We start from the raw sequence: 19,178 nt of genomic DNA, 5'->3' as shown, positions 1-19,178 counted from the left end.
AAAGAAGTGTTTGAATCTTTGTACTCTGAACGCTTCGTAGGAAAAGTGTTTTGCGGGGCAATGGAAACAAATAATTCTCAGACAAAAAACAAAAACAACACCCTAGTTTTTAAGATAGTTCCTAATGTCCAATATAGGATATAGGATATAAGATTCTAGACTCCAACTATTCAAATTTATATACAATTACAGTACTCTGGAGAAGTACAGAGAAATACTTTTAAAAAATACAGGTATATAAATTAAAGAAACTGGTATTTAAAAGATTTAATACAAGGAGAAAAGATACTGTATAGTGGTACCAATTCTTAATACAAATTAGTAAGCATAGTTTATATAATTTCAAAAGTTATTCACATTATTGCTAGATACCACAGTTGAATGGAACAAGTTCTTGACACACATTAAAACTTGTATAATTTCAGGTTTATAAAAACAAAAATTTACATATAGGCCATTCAGAAATTTAGAAAGTTTTAAAATGCATGGAGATATGTACAACCAAAAGGGGGGGGGAGGATATGTATATTTGTATATATTTAGAAGAAATACGTTAATCTGATTCAAACTTACATGTCGCATTCTCAGTCAAAAAAGTATACATAACTGGACTGAAAGCAAACTAGTGGATAAAAACAGTACTAAATATGTCCTCCGTTTCTTAGCAATAGTAATCTGTTCTAAGTATCAATGGGGTATTTAAACACGAGCTTACTTTTAATTCTAGAACTTTTGCTTTCTTTCAAAAACTTTTCAGAAACATATATCCATTCTACAATTATGTTAGATTGGGAGAAGTATTTTCCTTAGAAATTTTTAAAAGGAGTATTTCCATACTTTTCTATAGAAGATTTGATAAACAATAAAAAATAACGCAAGTAAGGCCATTATTATCATCTTGATCAAAAATATACACAGATTGTAATGCTACTATATTTTGTGATCCTGAGCTCTAGTAACCATTAGGTGCATGCATACCATTCATTATTTGTCTATTCTATTAAAAATAATTTAATACTGCCTTACTACCTCTGAAGACAGAAACACTTTCAAAATTTGTTGATAGGTCTTCATAACGTAACAGATATTTCTGCTGTAAACAGAGCATTAGGAATTGTATGGAAAAGGATATGTTAGATTCCAAAAAGCTATTAAAGAAAACTTACTATTTTAAAATAATAACTATTTTAAATTTTAAAAGGAAGAAAAATAATACAAAGAGTGTGCTTGGAATAGATAAGTAGAGGCTTACAAAAGTGTTCTTCTATATTATGGAATTAATAAATAGAGGACTGTGTGTGTACCTTGGTGATAAAATAAAAAAGGCTGGCCACTTTTTATGCTAAGTTCAAATGTATTTTTTCGATAATACAAAAAAGTAATCCTTGAAAATCAGAATACATAACAGAAAAGAGCACAATAACTTAAGTATTAAACATCTGTATGAAATAACTGTTGCAAAGTTTGACAAAAATGCACACTTAGAACATGCGGTTATTTAAAAAAACAAAAACAGAAAAAAAAAAACAAAAAAAAAACAAAAAAACACCACACGATTCTGTAGAACCAATGTTATGTCACCACCAGGAGAGCACCAAGCAAGGCACCATTGGAAAGACAACATACTTGGAAAGTCTCTATAAATAAAGTGAATGCTAATCTGGTCGAAAAATCGGTGTCTTTGGTAAAAATTCTATGAGGATGACCTGTAGAGGGAGAGAAAAAAGTTTTAAAAAGATTTAAGTACATTTTTATCTTAAAAACTTTCAATTCTAGTCTGTCGCTCACAGCAATTTTGCTGCCTCTGAAGGAGAATGTATGCATGCGTGACAAGAAAAGGGAGCCAGGGCTAGCAGTCATGGGATGAGAACTGGACTACATACCAAGTGTTTCATACTCTGCCCATCTATTTAATCCCAACAACTTTTCTACGAGGCAAGTAGTAGCATCCTCATTTTACAGATGAGGACAGCGATGATCCAAGAAGTATAATATCATGGACTGTGGAGTCAATACTTGAACAAAGGGCTATCTTAACACCTAAGCCTTGCCCTTTCTACTGCACCGTGTGGTTGCAGCCAACCCAATATTTATTTCTTCAGGCTTCCTCTTTGTACCTAACCCAGTTCCATGGGTCTTTAGGTTCTAGATTTGCTCTCACTTTACTGTACCAGGATATGTGGATCTCTTGATAAAGGATCTCTTAATTTTTTTAGAAGCCCTTTTCTTCCTAGGTTAGCAAAATTAAAGGTTAAATTTGTTCCAAAAGACCTTTTACTAGGAAAACCAATAAAAACAAAAACACAGTAACACAGAAAAACACAAGTTGACTAGAGCTAATTTTTATTCCAATCTTGAGCTGCTTTAAATTACAATCAATTCTTTCCCTTGTTCCAACTCTGTATGAAATAGATGCTAAACAAAACATTACTTGAACAGCTTCCAAGTTTGGTCAACTCCTTATTTTTTCTTTCACAAACTTGTCCTGATGTAACCTCCAGGTTTGGACACTCTTGTACATTTAGCCAAATAGGCCAGAAACATTCATTTTCACTATTCATTTCTCTTGACTTTTGATCTGCCTCAATAAAGAAGGCTCTTCCACATACAGCTCAAAAATATTCCTCCGCTACTTTGGTTATCTCATACTAATAAGCCTTAGGTGCCACTCTCTGACCTGTTATTTGCTGACAAAATGTCCACTAGCTTCCTGTCTAGCTTTCTTATTTGAGCTAGATTCCCCTGTTTCTCAGTTTCCTCCTATTAAATAAAGGGACTGGACTAGATGACAAAATTCTGTGCAGCTCTAAAATCTGATGATTAAACTACCTGATTTGAGGTTTAACAAAACTTATGAGTCAACATTCAATAAATACTTCTATATTTCAAACATGTCCTCATCAAGCAGTTTTTATAATTTCAGGTCTTAGGTGTAGGCATTACATTACATACTACAACTACGTAATACAAAATAAAAGCTATCTTTGACTACGTGTCAATTTTTACTGGTTTTCAAAAAATATATCCTAGAAACTCTTTTCCTTCAGAGTCACACACAGAAACTGGCCACTTGTCTTATTTCTTCTATTGCATCTGGATAAAAGTTGGTATCAAGTTAATTTTTTTCCAGATTGTCCCCAATATTCAAAATATAACCGAGGAGAATTCTTTTCTTTTAACTAACAAATGAAATTTCTGTAAGTTAAAGAAAAGTTAAGGTCAAAGAGAAAGCTGTGGTAAAAAGGCCCAATTCATCAGAAAAACAAAGCACTCTCTTCTTACTAATTATTGTGCTATCTTAACTTTTTAAAATTATTTCTTAGGGAGTTTTTGAAATTATGTTATTCCACCATGCGACTATCGCAAATGACACGTACTCTGAGAAAATTTAGAAAAAAATACATTTTGTAGCAATTTTTCTGTATTTTTCCTTGTTTAAAAACAAAATTTGTATTTTTAAGTAATCTCTATACCCAACATGGGGCTTGAACCCACAACCCCGAGATCGAGAGTCCTATATGATCTACTGACTGAGCCAGCCAGGCATCCCTGTTTTTTTTTTCCTTTTTACTACTCTTCTGGGTATCTTCTATGATGGTGTAAGAATAATATGGCTTTAGAGGAAAAGTGTTTATCTAAAAATTTGTAATAAATTAAACTATTTTACAAACAAAGCACATAGTTCAGAATGTTTTGGAAGGTTAGTAAATTATTTTTAGTTAATAAAATATGTCACAAAAATAAGCATGAATATAATGAGTACATTTTATGAATGAATGACTTTCTTATAACTCTATCTGGAAATAACAGCATTGGGAATAACTTTTATGTTTTACTTTTGAAAGTCAATTTAGAAATTCATTACTATTTGGGTTTATAAATATAGCAAGTATTTTTTCACAAAAGTCTTTAAATCTACATATTCATCCCTCCTCACAAAATACATAAACTCTCTTACCATCATGAGAGCACAAGACCAACATTTTCACAGGTCAATCTCAAAACGAGTATTGGAATGTACTTTTTTTAATAAAAAAGTATCAAGTGACTTTCACATCATCATAAATTAACATGTCTGATATACTAAATAATGATAAAATCTACATTTTTGATTCACTGAAAAGACATTTTTAAGATGTCTTTTCTGTTCAAGGTTAGAAATGGGATTTGACTGTATGATAATGAAAGAAAGGGAAAACGCTACAGAGAAAAATGATTTTATGATAATTTGCAACTATTTAAACACTGTTTTAATCAATCTCTTATCCATACACACACTCTCTCACACATGTACACACAAATCTATACTATCTATGATGGCTATACTGTTTCAAAGAATAGACAAAATTTGTCAGAAATGTGCCTGGTACTTCACAAAGACTAGGACTTTAATTTTCAACAGTTAACCCTTCACAAATCTTTTTCTTTCAATATAATAATCTTTCCATATTTAAAATAAAACACTCAAGCTCAAGGGAGAGTAAATAAAAATTCATGATTTTCTACAGTATTTTCAACTTTGTACAAGGAAAATCGCTCAAGTAAAATCAAGGAGTCAGTAAGTTAAATCCCATACTGAATAAATTTTCAAATTCATTGTATACATGCACCACTTAGATGTCTTTTAAAGAATACAGGATGAGCAACATCTCACCTCCTGCTTTCCCTCTAAGATAATTTTTACAAAACAATATTCTAATAACATTTTTGAAGATTCCTTAAAGGCCACTGAGGTATGGGCAGTTAAAATCTATAAAGGCTAAAGGTTTCTTAAGCTCCAACGGCTTGGTTGAAAGGTTTTCTTCCATACTTGGAAACTTGATTAGCATTATATAAAAAAGCCATATCTGACTTGCTGCGTAACCAAAGTTGTGGTTATTCTTTATACAGCATCTAAAATTTCACACTCCATCAACACATGTTCAGGCTATTTTATCTTGGCAATTAATTTATTATTTTTCAGAACACAGTGAAGCCTTGTTCTCAAGTCATTCATAACTTTATAAATCAGTCCTGCACATGAAACCACGCATCTGTGAACCGTAGAAAATCCTTGCACTCAGGAGATTAAGCTCCTGACACCTTTGCTGATTAATAATCATGGAAAGAATAAGATCAGAAGCAAAATAAATGATCATTTAATAGAGAAACTCACAAAACAGCCCTTTAACTTACATATTCCATCATGTTATTCGTTTCACATTTCCTTTTGCTCAGTCTCCAGTGCAAGCACAGCTAGACAAGTGGGAGAGTAAAAGAAGAAAAATGAGCTCTGTTTTATTGCAGCGCACAGACTAACCCATTTGTCCACCTTTCATATTTTTAGTTCAACAAAAGCATCTGTTTCCATACTGTGCAATTCAGACCCCAACAGTACGAAGCTGCTCCCTGCGGTACTCACCTTGTGGTATAACCTATTGTTTTCCCATTCTAATAACTTCTCAATCGATCTTCGTGTCTGGAAGACAAATGAGAAAAAAGTTTACTCTTGACTGGTTTTAGAAAAACTTTGTTTTGCAGCTGTTTTTTGTGTGAAAAGGAGAGAGGTAAGAAGACAGTGACTGAGTACATGGTAGTCTAGAACACTTTCAGCATTTTTGTACTGCATAGCAACCTGGCCAGAAGTAGTACTCTATTTTAATAAAGATATGGCTTTATTCTCTAGCACTGTATCTTTTTTTAACCGTTTCAAAATTACTAGCTTCTGGTTTAAAACTGTCAACGTCTAAAAAGCTAATGTAAGCTACCAAGTGATATACATTTTAATCCCCGTTTCTTTGAAAAATATGTTTGCGGTATTTAGTGATAAAAGTTCCTTCATATCGATTTTAAAACAAGTTATCTACATATCAGTTAACAAAATACAAAAGACTTTAGGGTAAAATCAAAAAGAAAATAATTAAAAATTAATAAAAAAATCAACAGCTATCAAAACAAACTTTTACATCACACTTAAAAATAATATCCCAATTTAAAAGCTAGTTTATTAATTATTCCACAAAGATTTTCAAGCAGAGGCAAAACTGTATATAAACCAACAAAAGTGATTATTAAAATCAAAATTTTAAATGAATACTACTAGCTGCTCAAGGAATCAACTGAAAAATTTATGTTTAAGTTCACTTGATTTTTGCAATATACACCATGCAGCATGAAACGTGTCTTGCCTGGACGTGTGAATAAAGGAGAGGATAATTCATGATGCCAGGTGTTAGGATGAGACTGACACAGCTGCAGGTGCAAAAGGGACGGTGCTGCCACCAGAAGCAACTGCAACTTGGTGCAGCTGCAGCTTCCTTGCAAGGGAAGGAAAAAAAGCATCCAGCGCTATTAATGTGCACAACTAAATGACTACTAAGAATCAAATATGAAAATCTGCATGTCAAGCAAGGATGAGCAAGGCAAAAAATTGTTAGGTTCAAGCTGGTTTTCAATAGTTTGTCACAGAATAAATGGTTAATATTTAAAGTATATACAGTAACCTAAGTTACCACATTACCTTTTAGCATGTTGTACATACGAACGTTACACTAGTCACATAGGTGCCAATTATAATTCATAGCTACCAATGAGTTACCCACTATTACTATTTTCTCCAAGCTTATGTCCTAAGAATCAGAAAATCACCTAACTCTGAGCAATAATACGCCAATGACTAATTTATTACATTACTTTTTTTTTTTTAACAGTTGTGTGGGTTTTTTTTTTTTTTTTTGGCAAGAATTTTAAAGGAAAAAAAGTGCCCTTGTTAACAATGATCAGCAGACCTCACTTGTTTCTTTGTAAAGATAGCCTTTTAGAGGCAGCTCTCCTTTTAAATGAAAATAGGGCAGCAGTTATGGTCACACTTTTTGTTAATTTAGTTGCCAGTCAGCCCCAAATCAAAAGAAAATAAGGCTGCAGAGTGTAATTAACATTCAGTTCAGTCGTTTTGTCCCTTGTCTAGCCCCCAAGCTTTGTTAAAATTGCCATCTGAATGCTGAAGGCTGTAGGGAAATCGATTTGATTCTAATCGCACCATGAAAAGAACATGATCTAACTGCTTTCAGCCCTCCGTAAATCTGTACTAGGTCTTTAGCACAATGCAACTTCCAATTTAAAAAGCACTGAATGTCTCGTCAATGACTTTGTGAAGAAAAAAGAACAAGGAGCAGACATAAAAATTCCAATAGTTGTTTAAGCATTAAAGTTCATTTGCATCACAGCGAACCTGAAAAGGGCTGACCTCTCAAACCGCCTCTCAGGTCTATGAAGTTGTAGCCTTGACAAGCTCACATTGACAGAGCTCATTGACTCTGAAAGGCTACTCTATCAATGGTGAAAAATGGCAATAGGTTCTACTCTGAGCAGGCATCTGCCTGCCCACCCGCTGCTAAACCAATGGCAAAACCGATTCAAGACCTGAATCTACCTTGTAATCTTCCTTTCTAGGACTTTTTAATAATAGATTAAGATTACTATACAATTTGAGGTTTTACTTTTACTGATGTTTAAAACAGGGGGAGGAGAATGAAATAACTAGGGAGGAGAGAACAAGCTTTCCGAGTCCGTTGTTTTCTATCAATGTATAAAAAGTAAAAGCTTAACATTACATTCAGTAAATATTCATTGCGCAAAAAAAAAAGTGTAGATACCATCAACATCATTTCATCACAAATTTAAACCTATGCTATACTATAGCGAGAATGGATCTCATTAGGAATGGATCTCGTGGTGTATATGATGCACACAAAATTAATTTAGAAACTTGAAAGAAGTTACTTTAAATAACTGACATCAACTAGCAGTTTTTGGATAAAAGGTAAATTACAAAGTATGAGCCTGAAATTCCAAAATATTTATGTAGGAATTCTGAATTGACTCTTTGCCTCTAATTAGGAGTTTAATGATAGGGTTTGGTATAATAATTGTATCTTACGACATTTAAGAATTCTAAAGCAAACAAACCCTGGTATGCCGTATTCTGAATAAGCATCTAAATATAAAATATTTCTACGTACTTGACAATCTGGAGAAAAAACTGTGAATTAGCAACATCTAATCTTGCGATAAGACTTCTTTCCTGCTTGACAGGTGAAAAAAAGCACTTGCACGTGCAGCTTAATTAATCACTGCACTTGACATCTCAATGATTTACAGTGAGGAGCAGGTGAGAACATACAAAACCAGAAAGGAACCCTTGATCTAAGTGGAACATTTCTAGGACACTAAGGTGACAAGTATATAGATTCTTAGCAGTCATTTAAAAAAGGAGAAAGAAAGAAAGAAAGAAAGAAAGAAAGAAAGAAAGAAAGAAAGAAAGGAGGGAAGGAAGGAAGGAAGGAAAAAGGGAGCAAGAAACTGTGCCACAAATGATTTGTTAGTAACAACAAAAGCTCAAATTAAATGGAAAAATAAAGCTTTAACTACCAAGAATGTTTAATATTCTGTACTTATTTTAGCTAACAAAATCAAAATATATTTTCAAGATCAAATACAACATCAATTTAGCAAATATTGAAAAAATATACATCTCAGCATTTGTAAAAGCTATTTAAAAGTCTTTAAAGAGGAAGAGAAAGCACCTCATAATTGCAGTCACCTAGAAATCAAAGTTAAGAGTTTATGTCCACAGTGTTGTTAGACAGCTATTTCTAAAGAAATATAAGATTTAACACTGCCAAACTCTATAATTACTACTAGACAAGCAAACCTAGCCATATAAAAATTTGTTCTTGATTTTTTAAAAGTTTGTATCAATCACCAAATTCAATAATTAAAGCAAACTAATGTGCATCAAAAAAAAATTAGTATGTACAGGATCTGTCAACACAAAATACCAAAAAAAAAATCCTTTTTCAGTATTCTAGCCCACTGGATTTCTAAAAATAAGTCATCTTATTAAAAGAATTTGGTGCTTACGAAAAGCACCAGATTGATATTCATGGGAACCAAAAATCTTCTTCTATTTAACTGAAAAGAACAGGGGAGAGGGCAACGCAGGCTTCAGTGCAAGCTTCCCTACAGTGGGCCTTAATCCTTTTCAGCGTTCACACCCTGGGGGTGAGAGGACAGGTTAGTGGTTCTTTACCAATGAATCCTCGGTCCGGCAGCATAAGATGATCAACAAAAATCTAATTTTATCATGGATTCTTAACGAAAAGGACCAAGACCACCAACTCACACCATGCAAGCAAAACAAGTTTTTAAGGGAATAATGGCATGCCACTAACCTGGTCTGTGAGGGGACAGCTCCAAGAACCTGGACTCCCACCTATCTTCCTTATCACAAAGCTCACTTTAACTCTTTTTTCACACATTTCTTCAACACCTTGCTAATTCTATTTCTGTCACGGGTGAACTAACTCTAATATAGCCATATGGCAATGTTAAAGTAAAAAATAATAGAGATTCAAAAACATTGCAATTCTAAATAAACTTATTTAATAAACAGACTTTTAAGTAACGAGTAGTAATAACAGAAGGATAGAAATTGTGGCTTCTATTTCTATTACCTTTGAGACCACTTTTTTGAGAATTGTGAAAATAAGTGAAAATGTGAAAATCTTAAGAGAAGTAAAATGGCCTGGACAATTCACAAAATGGCTAACTAAATAATGATTAATAAAAAAATTTACAATAGGTATGACATGTTCCTATCAATTTCCAAAGAGGCATCGAAATAAAGTAAGCTTACAATAGTAAAATACCTATGAGGCACCTAGAAATAGTAAGTTAGCACAATTGAAAATTAGAGTTTCCTGAAAATTCAAATTGGACTCATTATGAAGCATTTTTGTCATTTTTTTCTAAATATCATTACTTCCTAAGGAATAAATTACTACTCCCTATAAGCAAATTATGTGCCAGTAGATCTAAATAAGTCATTTAGGGCAGCAAGAAATCCTTTAGAAAACCTTGAGCATATTACTCCTCTACTTTGCTACAAGTATTACTTAATAGCATACTCAATTACCAACGATTCATTGATCACAATCAATTGTTTACAAAGTGGTTTTTCAAAAAGTGGTTTTCTAAAAGTTGCTAATACAATCAATGGAAATCTCATGAATTTTAAAGTACTTTAAAGCCAAAGAAAAAAATGCTAAATGTAGAAGCTGTAACAAAATTTCTCTGAAATTTTCCCAAAGAAATGACATTCTTACCAGTCTTTAAAACATAAAGATGCTAAGGTATGTTAATAAGATGTATAAATAAAATATCTCACGAATAACTATTTATAAAAGTTCAGCTATTGAAACTTCAAATTTATTTGAATAAGATTAATTTATAACATCACAATATCAATTCTTATTTAAATTCAATTTCTTATTTAAAACAGGTTTTAATTTTAAACTCCTAAATTTATAATGCATTAAGCTTTAACTAGAACAATGCTTGAATATATGCAAAATCTTATTTTTTAAAGTATTTTAAGTATTTTTCAAGAACTATACTTTCTTTTAACATCTGTGCAAATTCAAATCGCTAAAATAAGTGACACAAAAATGTTTTTAGCTGTAATTCATTAGAAACCATATAAAATTTTAAATGAATTATTTGAACATGAGAAAATTACATGATACACCTCTACTCGGAATTAATGTAAGTCTTATATTGTACTGATGTGCAGAAAATTAAATGGCATATCTTATTGTGACACACGAAAAATCTGGATTCAGCAAAAAGACAAACCAGAACACGATCAAATTCCTCAGAAGGATGTTTAAGCAAATTCCCTCCCTATACTTAAAGGCTCCTTTTGAAAATTTTATGTGGACATTAACTTTTTAATAATTTAAAAAATTAAAAAAATTTTTAAATGTTTACTTATTTTTCAGAAAGAGAGAGAGAGAGAGAGTGAGTGCATGGGTAGGGGAGGGGCAGAAAGACAGAGGGAGACACAGAATCCAAAGCCAGCTCCAGGCTCTGAGCTGTCAGCACAGAGCCCAATGTTGGACTCGAACTCATAAACCATGAGATCATGACCTGAGACAAAACTGAACACTTAGCTGACTGAGCCCCACCCAGGCTCCCCAGTAATGATCTTACTTTAAGTTTCTTTCAAACCTTTAAAATCCCCCTACTTCTAGGTATAAAATCAAATTATAATCAGTAATTTTTAAAAGCTTAATTTTGTATCCTTATCAGAGAACGGGAAAAAAAAAAAAAAAAAAAAAAAGGCATGAGATCTGGAGCAGTAAGGCTGGGATTCTAGCCGTGGCTTAGCCTTAAGACTGCGGGGCTTCAAATAGATTACTTAACTTCTCCAAACAGATTACTCAGTTTTCTCATCATTAAAGTAGGAATAACATGAACATCTACTCATGAAATCTGGGGAAAATTACATGACACACTACAAGTAAAATGATTAGGCCAATCCCTGGCACACAGTATGCACTCAATAACTATTAGATATTGTAATATTTACCACATAGGACTGGTATAAAAATTTTAGATGGGTTTCAACAATGTATGTATATATCAAATCATCATGTTGTACACCTTAAATTTACACATGTCAATTGTATCTCAAAGCTGGATAAAAAAGACAATGTATGGAATAGATCTTACAAGTTAAATACTCTATCATACACACAAATACACACAAAAGAGGGAGGGAAGGAGGAAATTATCAGAGGTGATGGTCATGTTCATGGTATTATGGTGACAGTTTCACAGGTGTATACTTAGCCGCAATTCATCAAGGTGTATACATTAATATGCACAGCTTTTATGTACACCAATCATACTTTAGTAAAAAGGGAGACAGAAAATCCAAAAAGAATGCATATAAAATGCTTTGCTAATAGCAGGTGTACAAGACAGGTTCCCCCCACTATCCAAAAGAGTGTTCTTAACAAAAACTTGTCCATAAACCAAAACAGTATAAAGAAGCAATTACCATTAATTTATATGGAAATTTTTTTGAGATTTCTCAGACCCAAAAAATAACCTCTTAGGTTCTTCTGATACATTAGGACACATCTTGCTAACAAATGTACAAAATAAAAGGAGATAAGGTACTGATGCTCACAGACACAGTTCAAAGCTATGGTGGCTGGATGCTGAGACGCTCACTGTAGTTCCCCGGGGAGGCAGCTTGGTGGGATCCTTCCTGCTGCCCCGGGTGCCTGCTGTCTCTATGACGGCTGGCTGCAAAACAAACGCTAAACACTATTTTCACTTTTTGTCTTTTTTCCTAAAAGCCAAAATCCTCTTCAGATTTCATTCAGTGAGTTACCAAAAACAGGTACGAATACAGAACTTCTGTAAAACTGAAGTATTCACAATGTGAATTTTCAAAAAGCAGGGGCTATCTATAATGATCTTTCTCTTCATTTGTTCCTTGGAGTCTATTATTCCATTACATATCACTACAGAGTTTATATCTTATAGCAAAATATTTTCAGTTATGCAAATATCAGGAATTTAGCAATTTGGAGTGACTTACGTTATAAACCAAATGTTAATATGTTAAATTACATTAAAGAAGGTATAAAGGTCAGATAGCCAATATGAAAGGTTTTCTTAAATATAATATTAATACATTTCTACATTAATACATAATGTGAGTTATACCCAAATGTATAATTCAAGTTTGTTTCTCCTGGTTTACAGGATAGAAATTTCTATAAATCGTATTTTATAATACTAAGTGTATCACTGTACATTAAAAGAGCATTAAACCTTCCTTCGCGACAAAGATCAGATTCCTGAAAAACCTCTGTAAGAAGGGCATATAAAGTCAAGAAAAAAAAGACATTGAAGACAAAAAGCATTACTGACCACATGAAAGCCCTTATAAATATCCATTATACTTATAGAAACAAAGCAAACTGGATAGCATTCTAAAAAAGAAAAAAAGTTAGCACTGATTTTCTACATCTTCAATTAATAATAATGACTATTATAAGAACACATTTCTTTCATCATCCCTTGTTTATTAGAAACTTTTCAGGATTCCCCTTCACTAAAATTTCATTAAGATGTTTTTAAATTTGGGGGTGCCTGCCTGGCTCAGTTAGAAAAGCAGGTGACTCTTGACCCATCAGGGTCATAAGTGCAAGCCCTACTGAATGTAGAGATTACTAAAACATAAATAGATACACTTTTAAAAGAGAGAGAGAGAGAGAGATGCTTTTAAGTTTGTTTTGCTTCATTTCATTATCTGCAATATGGTAGAGGCATTTTTGTTTATCTAATTCTTCACCCAAATGTTCAATGCCATCCTCATTTTATGATTCAGTTACTGACTACAAATTCTCACCATCTAAACACAGAGTAACTTAGAGTTCTGAAAACTCTGGTAACTTTTAATACTATAGTATAACTGAGTAAGTATATTTCAAATTTCTCCCATATACAAATATTTGTAGCTTCCTAATTATGATTCCCCCAGGTTGACTTTCCCTTGAATTTCTTCAAGTCTTACAAGACTATATTCTCACTCAAAAACTCTACTCCTGACCTCCCCCGTTTGGATTTTCAACTCCAACTACATCCCAAGGAAAGTAATTCATAATTATTAGTTAACTAAACTGGGGCTGAGAGAAAAAGATATCCAGAAGTAAATCTAAGCATACCACAATTTAAAGAGAAATTCAGTTAGACTGTATACAGGCCCTTTTCATCAGTTTCAAAACCTAAATAGCAATTACCTTTTAAAACAAACAAACAAACAAACAAACAAACAAACAAACTTGAGGAACCTGGCTGGCTCAGTCCGTGGAGCCTGTGACTCAGGGTTGTGAGTTCAAGCTCCTTGTTGGGTATAGAGATGACTTGAAAATAAAATCTTAAAAAACAAACAAACAAACTCAGAGAGGCCAAAATTAAAAAAAAAAAAAAACCTATATGAAAAATTTTACTGAAATGTTCATTCTTTACATTTGAAATTAAAATCAACATTGAAAACTTCTTTACTTAAAGTTCAGAAATACAAACATTTCTGTAGACTGACACAGATCAATTTTTAAAGGATTACAGATTTTCAGAGCTGGAAAGAACCTGAGAGGTCAGTTAGGCTTCCTTTTTTTTTCAGATTAAAAGAAAAAGAGGAGTAGGGGATAGAAAAACTTCAAGCTCACAGAGGTGTTAAGTGATTCCTTCAAGGTCACCCAGTTTCAAACGGTAATTTACTATTACACTATTACACTGCAGGAAAAAATGCCTGTTACTTACTCTAAAAGACAAAATGCTTTTATTTACGTAGGAATCTTGTTTTGAATAGTAAGAACCGTATCTTCTGAAATCTTATGATCTTACTACTCAAGGATTTCAAAAGCCAAAGGGTACATTCATTCAACACATATTTATTGAACACAAGGTAGACGTGAGGCACTGTGAGAGGCACTGGGACATAGCAGTTAGCAGGACAAATACCAGGAAGAATAATAATAAAATGATAATAATAGCTACTGCCATTAACTAAGCACCTACTATAGGCAAAATACTATACTAAGTATTCTACATGCACTTGATCTAAGTCTTAAAACACTGCAAGTAAGAGATTAACACCATTCTATTTAGGTAAAGACTGAAGTTTAGAGAGTGTAAACTGAGAAGTCACTCAGAGGAAGCGCCACTTTCCAAACCAGTTCTTTCTAGCACCAAACTACAGATCCCAGGTACCACATGATGCAGCCTACTTCCCTATTCCTAAGCAAATGATTCCCTGATAGAGGACTAAGTAAAAATAAAATTAATAAATAAATAAAAATAAGTAAATAAAAGAGTATAAAGGGAATGGAAATATACACTATTTACAACAAATCCATATAGCATTTTTAGAAACCACATAATTCTGGTCATATGTAAGAGAGATAAGGCACGAAAAAGAGGAGGTAAATTTAAACTAACAAGTATAAGAAGTTGGTGTATGAACAGTCAACAACTTAGGGTTTTCAGTCAAAAAGGATAATGGCTAAGAGCATATAGAGTCTATAAAGTTATTAAAGTTGGAATAGGATATAAATATGCACAAAGTCTCAGAAGACTGAAACTAATAGTTACTCCAATATGAAACACAAATCAAAACAAAAATATTGTAACACAACACACAGTAAAATTATGAAACCTGTTTCCTCAAAAAATCAGCCAAACCCAAATGAAAACACATGCAAGTCAGAGTTCACTTACTTGGACATAAATTTTCTAAATTATAATACTACAATTAAGGCACAATCAGGGAGCAAAGTATAAACAAATGTGTAAGCAAAAATAAGCTTTTGCAAAGAAAATGCCATAAAATCTATTTAATGAAGCTAAAGCATTTTATTCACTTGGAAGCTCCTCAGGTGCTTCCCAGAGAACCTACTAAGAGGCTGAAGTTTCCTGTTTTATTGTCTTCCAAGTTCTTATCAACTATCTGTAATCACCTCATTGCTTTTTGTCTTTTAAGTTCACAAGAGGAAACGCATAACCTCTAAATAGTACCTAAACAGCATCTAAAACAGTACACCAAGCCCTAATGAGGTTTCAGAAATATTAGCTGAATAAGTACTTTCCAGAGAATGGCACACTAGCAGCATAAAGAAATGGCAGTTAAAACCAGCATTTTCATAAGACAAATATGCTTTTTCCATACTATCAACTTAGGAAGTAATTTTAGGGGCGCCTGGGTGGCTCAGTCAGTTAAGCGCCTGACTTCAGCTCAGGTCATGATCTCACGGTTCATGGGTTCGAGCCCCGAGTCAGGCTCTGTGCTGACAGCTCGGAGCCTGGAGCCTCCTTTGGATTCTGTGTCTCCCTTTCTCTCTGCCCCTCCCCCATTCGCACTCAGTATCTGTCTCTCAAAAATGAATAAACATTAAAAAAAATTTTTTTGAACAGAAGTAATTTTAAACATTTTCTATTAAAACAAATATATGTTATGCAATAGAATGAAAGATTCAAATGAGTATTTGAGATATAAGACAAGATTCAAATGCATTTTGTGATTGCAGGTGGCCACTTCATGTTCCTAGGCTCTAAGGACATATATTTATTGTCTTCTGTTATTAGAGCTACTTCATGAAAAACATTACAAGTAATTACAAACTTACACTATTTCTGCATTCACTCAGCCAACTGTCCAAAGAGACTACATACTCTCTAAGCATTAACATACATGTTTCTATCCCCAGCATCCAGCATAGTACTTATATGTCAAGAACAGTTCTATAAAAAGAGAACGGACTTCCATTTTCAGCCAAGATACTACAAGAGGCACCACACTTACACTCTGGCCTGACACAACAAAGAAAAGTGGGGGCAAAACATATGAAATTGTTTCGAAGACAATGGACAACAGACAATGAAAAATACTGATTCCTGAGAGACCAGGAAAAAATGACACAGGTCCCATGCTTTCCCAAGCTTATTGATATAAGGCAGCTTCTGGGTCACAGCACATGGAGAGAGCCCAGACAAAGCCTGGGGCCTCCCTAAGTTAAGGCGACAAAACTGAGGGTCTGGGGAGACCAGGGCAGCTAGAAGCCACAGACAGAACACCAAAGAGAGTGCTACACGCTGAACAAACCCCAAAGATTCGCAGACAGTTCCTACTGAATTGCTAAGGTGAGTCCTGAGCAATGCTTGCAGGTAAAGAAACTACCAGAGGTGGAGCAAAGAGAACTACTAGAAAGAATTAGAGGTAACAATGTCCCGAATTCACAAAAATCTAGCAAACTGCCTCTTTCCATCAGCCATACTAGAAACTATAACAATTCACAGGCTGTTAAGAAAAGTATCCAGGATAGTCTTGCCTCACTGGTGGGAAATAACTAGCCCTAAACATAACACTGCTCTTGTTCCTCAAGAAATTAAACATAAAATTACCTTATGATCCCACACTCTTAAGTATACACCCAAAGAACTGAAAATAAGTATCACATCCATGTACACCCATGTTCATAGCAGCACTAGCACCTTTTGGGTAAAAATAGGCTAAATGTCCACCAACGGATGAACGGATAAACAAAGTATGGTATATACACAAAATGAAATATTATTCAGCCATAAAAAAAGAATGAAGTATTGACACAGGCCATAACATAGATGAACCTCAAAAACATTATGCTAACTGAAAGAAGCCAGACACCAAAGGTCATACATTATACAATTCCATTTATACGAAACAGCCAGAATAGGTAAGTCCATAGAGACAAAACCCAGAATGATGGTTAGCAGGGCTGGGGGAAGAAGGTAATGAAGAGAAACTGCTTATTGGGATAGGGATTTGGAGTGATGGAAAGGTTTTGGAACTAGAGAGAGGTGATAGTTGTACAACACTGTGAATGTACTAAACGCTACTGAATTGTTCACTTTATAATGGCTAATTTCTGGTATGTGAATTTCACCTCAATAAATTATATTAATCAGAGATTAATATATTATATTAATTCTCAATACATTAGAGAAATAAAAGGCCAGAAAATGAAAATGGAAACTAAACATTGATGTAGGAAAAAAGAAAACAAACAGTAAAATGAAATTTTAAATTTGGTCATGTCACTGGTCACAATAAGTGCAAAATGGTCCAAAATCCCTAAAAGGCAGATTTCCAGACTGAATAAAAAAAAGCAAGATACAACACTGCCTGGAAGAAATGAACTTTATATATCTAACCACACTCTTAATTTTTAATTTACAAATTAAATTAAAAATCAGTAACAGAAAGATCTCTATGAAGTCCCCCAAATATGTGAAAGCTAAGTAAAATACTAAATAATTCACTAGTCATAGAAGAAATCAAAAGAGAAATACATGCAAAAGAATGAAACTGAACCACTTCCTTTCACCATACATAAAAATAAACTCATACTAAGGGGCACCTGGGTAGCTCAGTTGGTTAAGCATCCAACTTCAGCTCAGGTCTGATCTCACAGTCCATGAGTTCAAGTCCCGCATTGGGCTTTGTGCTGACAGCCCAGAGCCTGGAGCCCACTTTAGATTCTGTGTCTCCCTCTCTCTCTGACCATCCCCCACTCACACTCTGTCTCTCTCTCTCTCTCTCTCTCTCTTGAAAATAAATAAACATTAAAAAAAATTTAAAAAAAAACCCTCATAATGAATTAAACACCTAAATGTGAAACCTGAAGCCATAAAAATTCTAAAAGAGAGAACAGGCAGTAATTTTTCTGACATTGGCTGTAACATTTTTCTACATCGGTCTTCTATGGCAAGGGAAATAAAAGCAAAAATAAATTATTGAGACTATATCAACATAGAAAGCTTTTGCACAGTGAAGGAAACAATCAACAAAACTAATAGGCAACACACTGAAAGGGAGAAGATATTTGCAAAAGACATATCCAATAAAGGGTTAGTAATCAAAATATATACAAAATGTACACAACCCAATACCCTGTAAATAAATAATCCAATTTAAAAATGGGCTTCAAGAAAAAGACTTGAACGGACATTTCTCCAAAGAAGACATCCAGATGGTCAACAGAACATGAAAAGATGCTCAAAATCACTCATCATCAGGGAAATGCAAATCAGAACTGCAGTATCACCTCACACCTGTCAGAATGGCTAAAATCAAAAACTCAAGAAACAAGTGTTGGCAAGGATGTGGAGAAAAAGGAACCTTTGCGCACTGTTGGTGGGAATGCAAACCTGTGCAGCCATGGTGGAAAAGAGTATGGGGATTCCTCAAAAAGTTAAAAATAGAACTACTCTATGATCCAGTAATCACACTACAGAGTACTTACCCACAAAAAATCCCAAAACACTAATTTGAAGGGATACACACACCCCTATGTTTACTGCAACATTATTTACAATAGCCAAATTATGGAAGCAGCCCAAATGTCATCGATAGATAAATAGATAAAGATGTGGTATAGGGGCACCTGGATGGCTCAGTCAGTTGACTGTCCAACTTCGGCTCAGTTCATGATCTCATGGCTCATGGATTGGAGTCCTGCATCAGGCTCTGTGCTGACAGCTCAGAGCCTGGAGCCTACTTTCGATTCTGTCTCCCTCTCTCTCTGCCCCTACCCTGCTCACATTCTGTCTCTCTCCCTCTCTCTCTCTCAAAAATAAACATTAAAAAAAATAATAAAAAAAGATGTGGTATATACATACAATGGAATATTACTCAGCCATAAAAAAAGAATGAAACTTTGCCATTGGCAACAACATGGATGGAGTTTGAGAATATAATGCTAAGAGAAATAAGTCAGGTAAAGACAAATACATAATTTCAT

The 19,178-nt window shown here is 33.8% G+C and overlaps 1 protein-coding gene across 3 annotated transcripts in view; it reads right to left on the bottom strand.

Annotated features, from left to right (window-relative positions):
* Positions 1–252: 252 nt before the first annotated feature.
* CHIC2 (cysteine rich hydrophobic domain 2) overlaps positions 253–19,178 on the bottom strand; it is an 82,899-nt gene continuing 63,973 nt past the window's right edge. For all 3 annotated transcript variants that reach the window (XM_045474072.1, XM_045474071.1, XM_045474073.1), the window contains exons 4-6: positions 5,402–5,458; positions 5,176–5,235; positions 253–1,706 (exon numbers count right to left, since the gene is read on the bottom strand). In XM_045474072.1, coding sequence (XP_045330028.1) covers positions 1,656–1,706; positions 5,176–5,235; positions 5,402–5,458 — 168 coding nt within the window. In that variant the 3' untranslated portion in view covers positions 253–1,655. The remainder of the gene's footprint in view (positions 1,707–5,175; positions 5,236–5,401; positions 5,459–19,178) is intronic.

The sequence above is a fragment of the Leopardus geoffroyi genome, chromosome B1, assembly GCF_018350155.1.
Source record: "Leopardus geoffroyi isolate Oge1 chromosome B1, O.geoffroyi_Oge1_pat1.0, whole genome shotgun sequence".
Taxonomy (NCBI): Eukaryota; Metazoa; Chordata; class Mammalia; order Carnivora; family Felidae; genus Leopardus; species Leopardus geoffroyi.
This window is presented reverse-complemented; position numbering and strand designations above follow the sequence as displayed.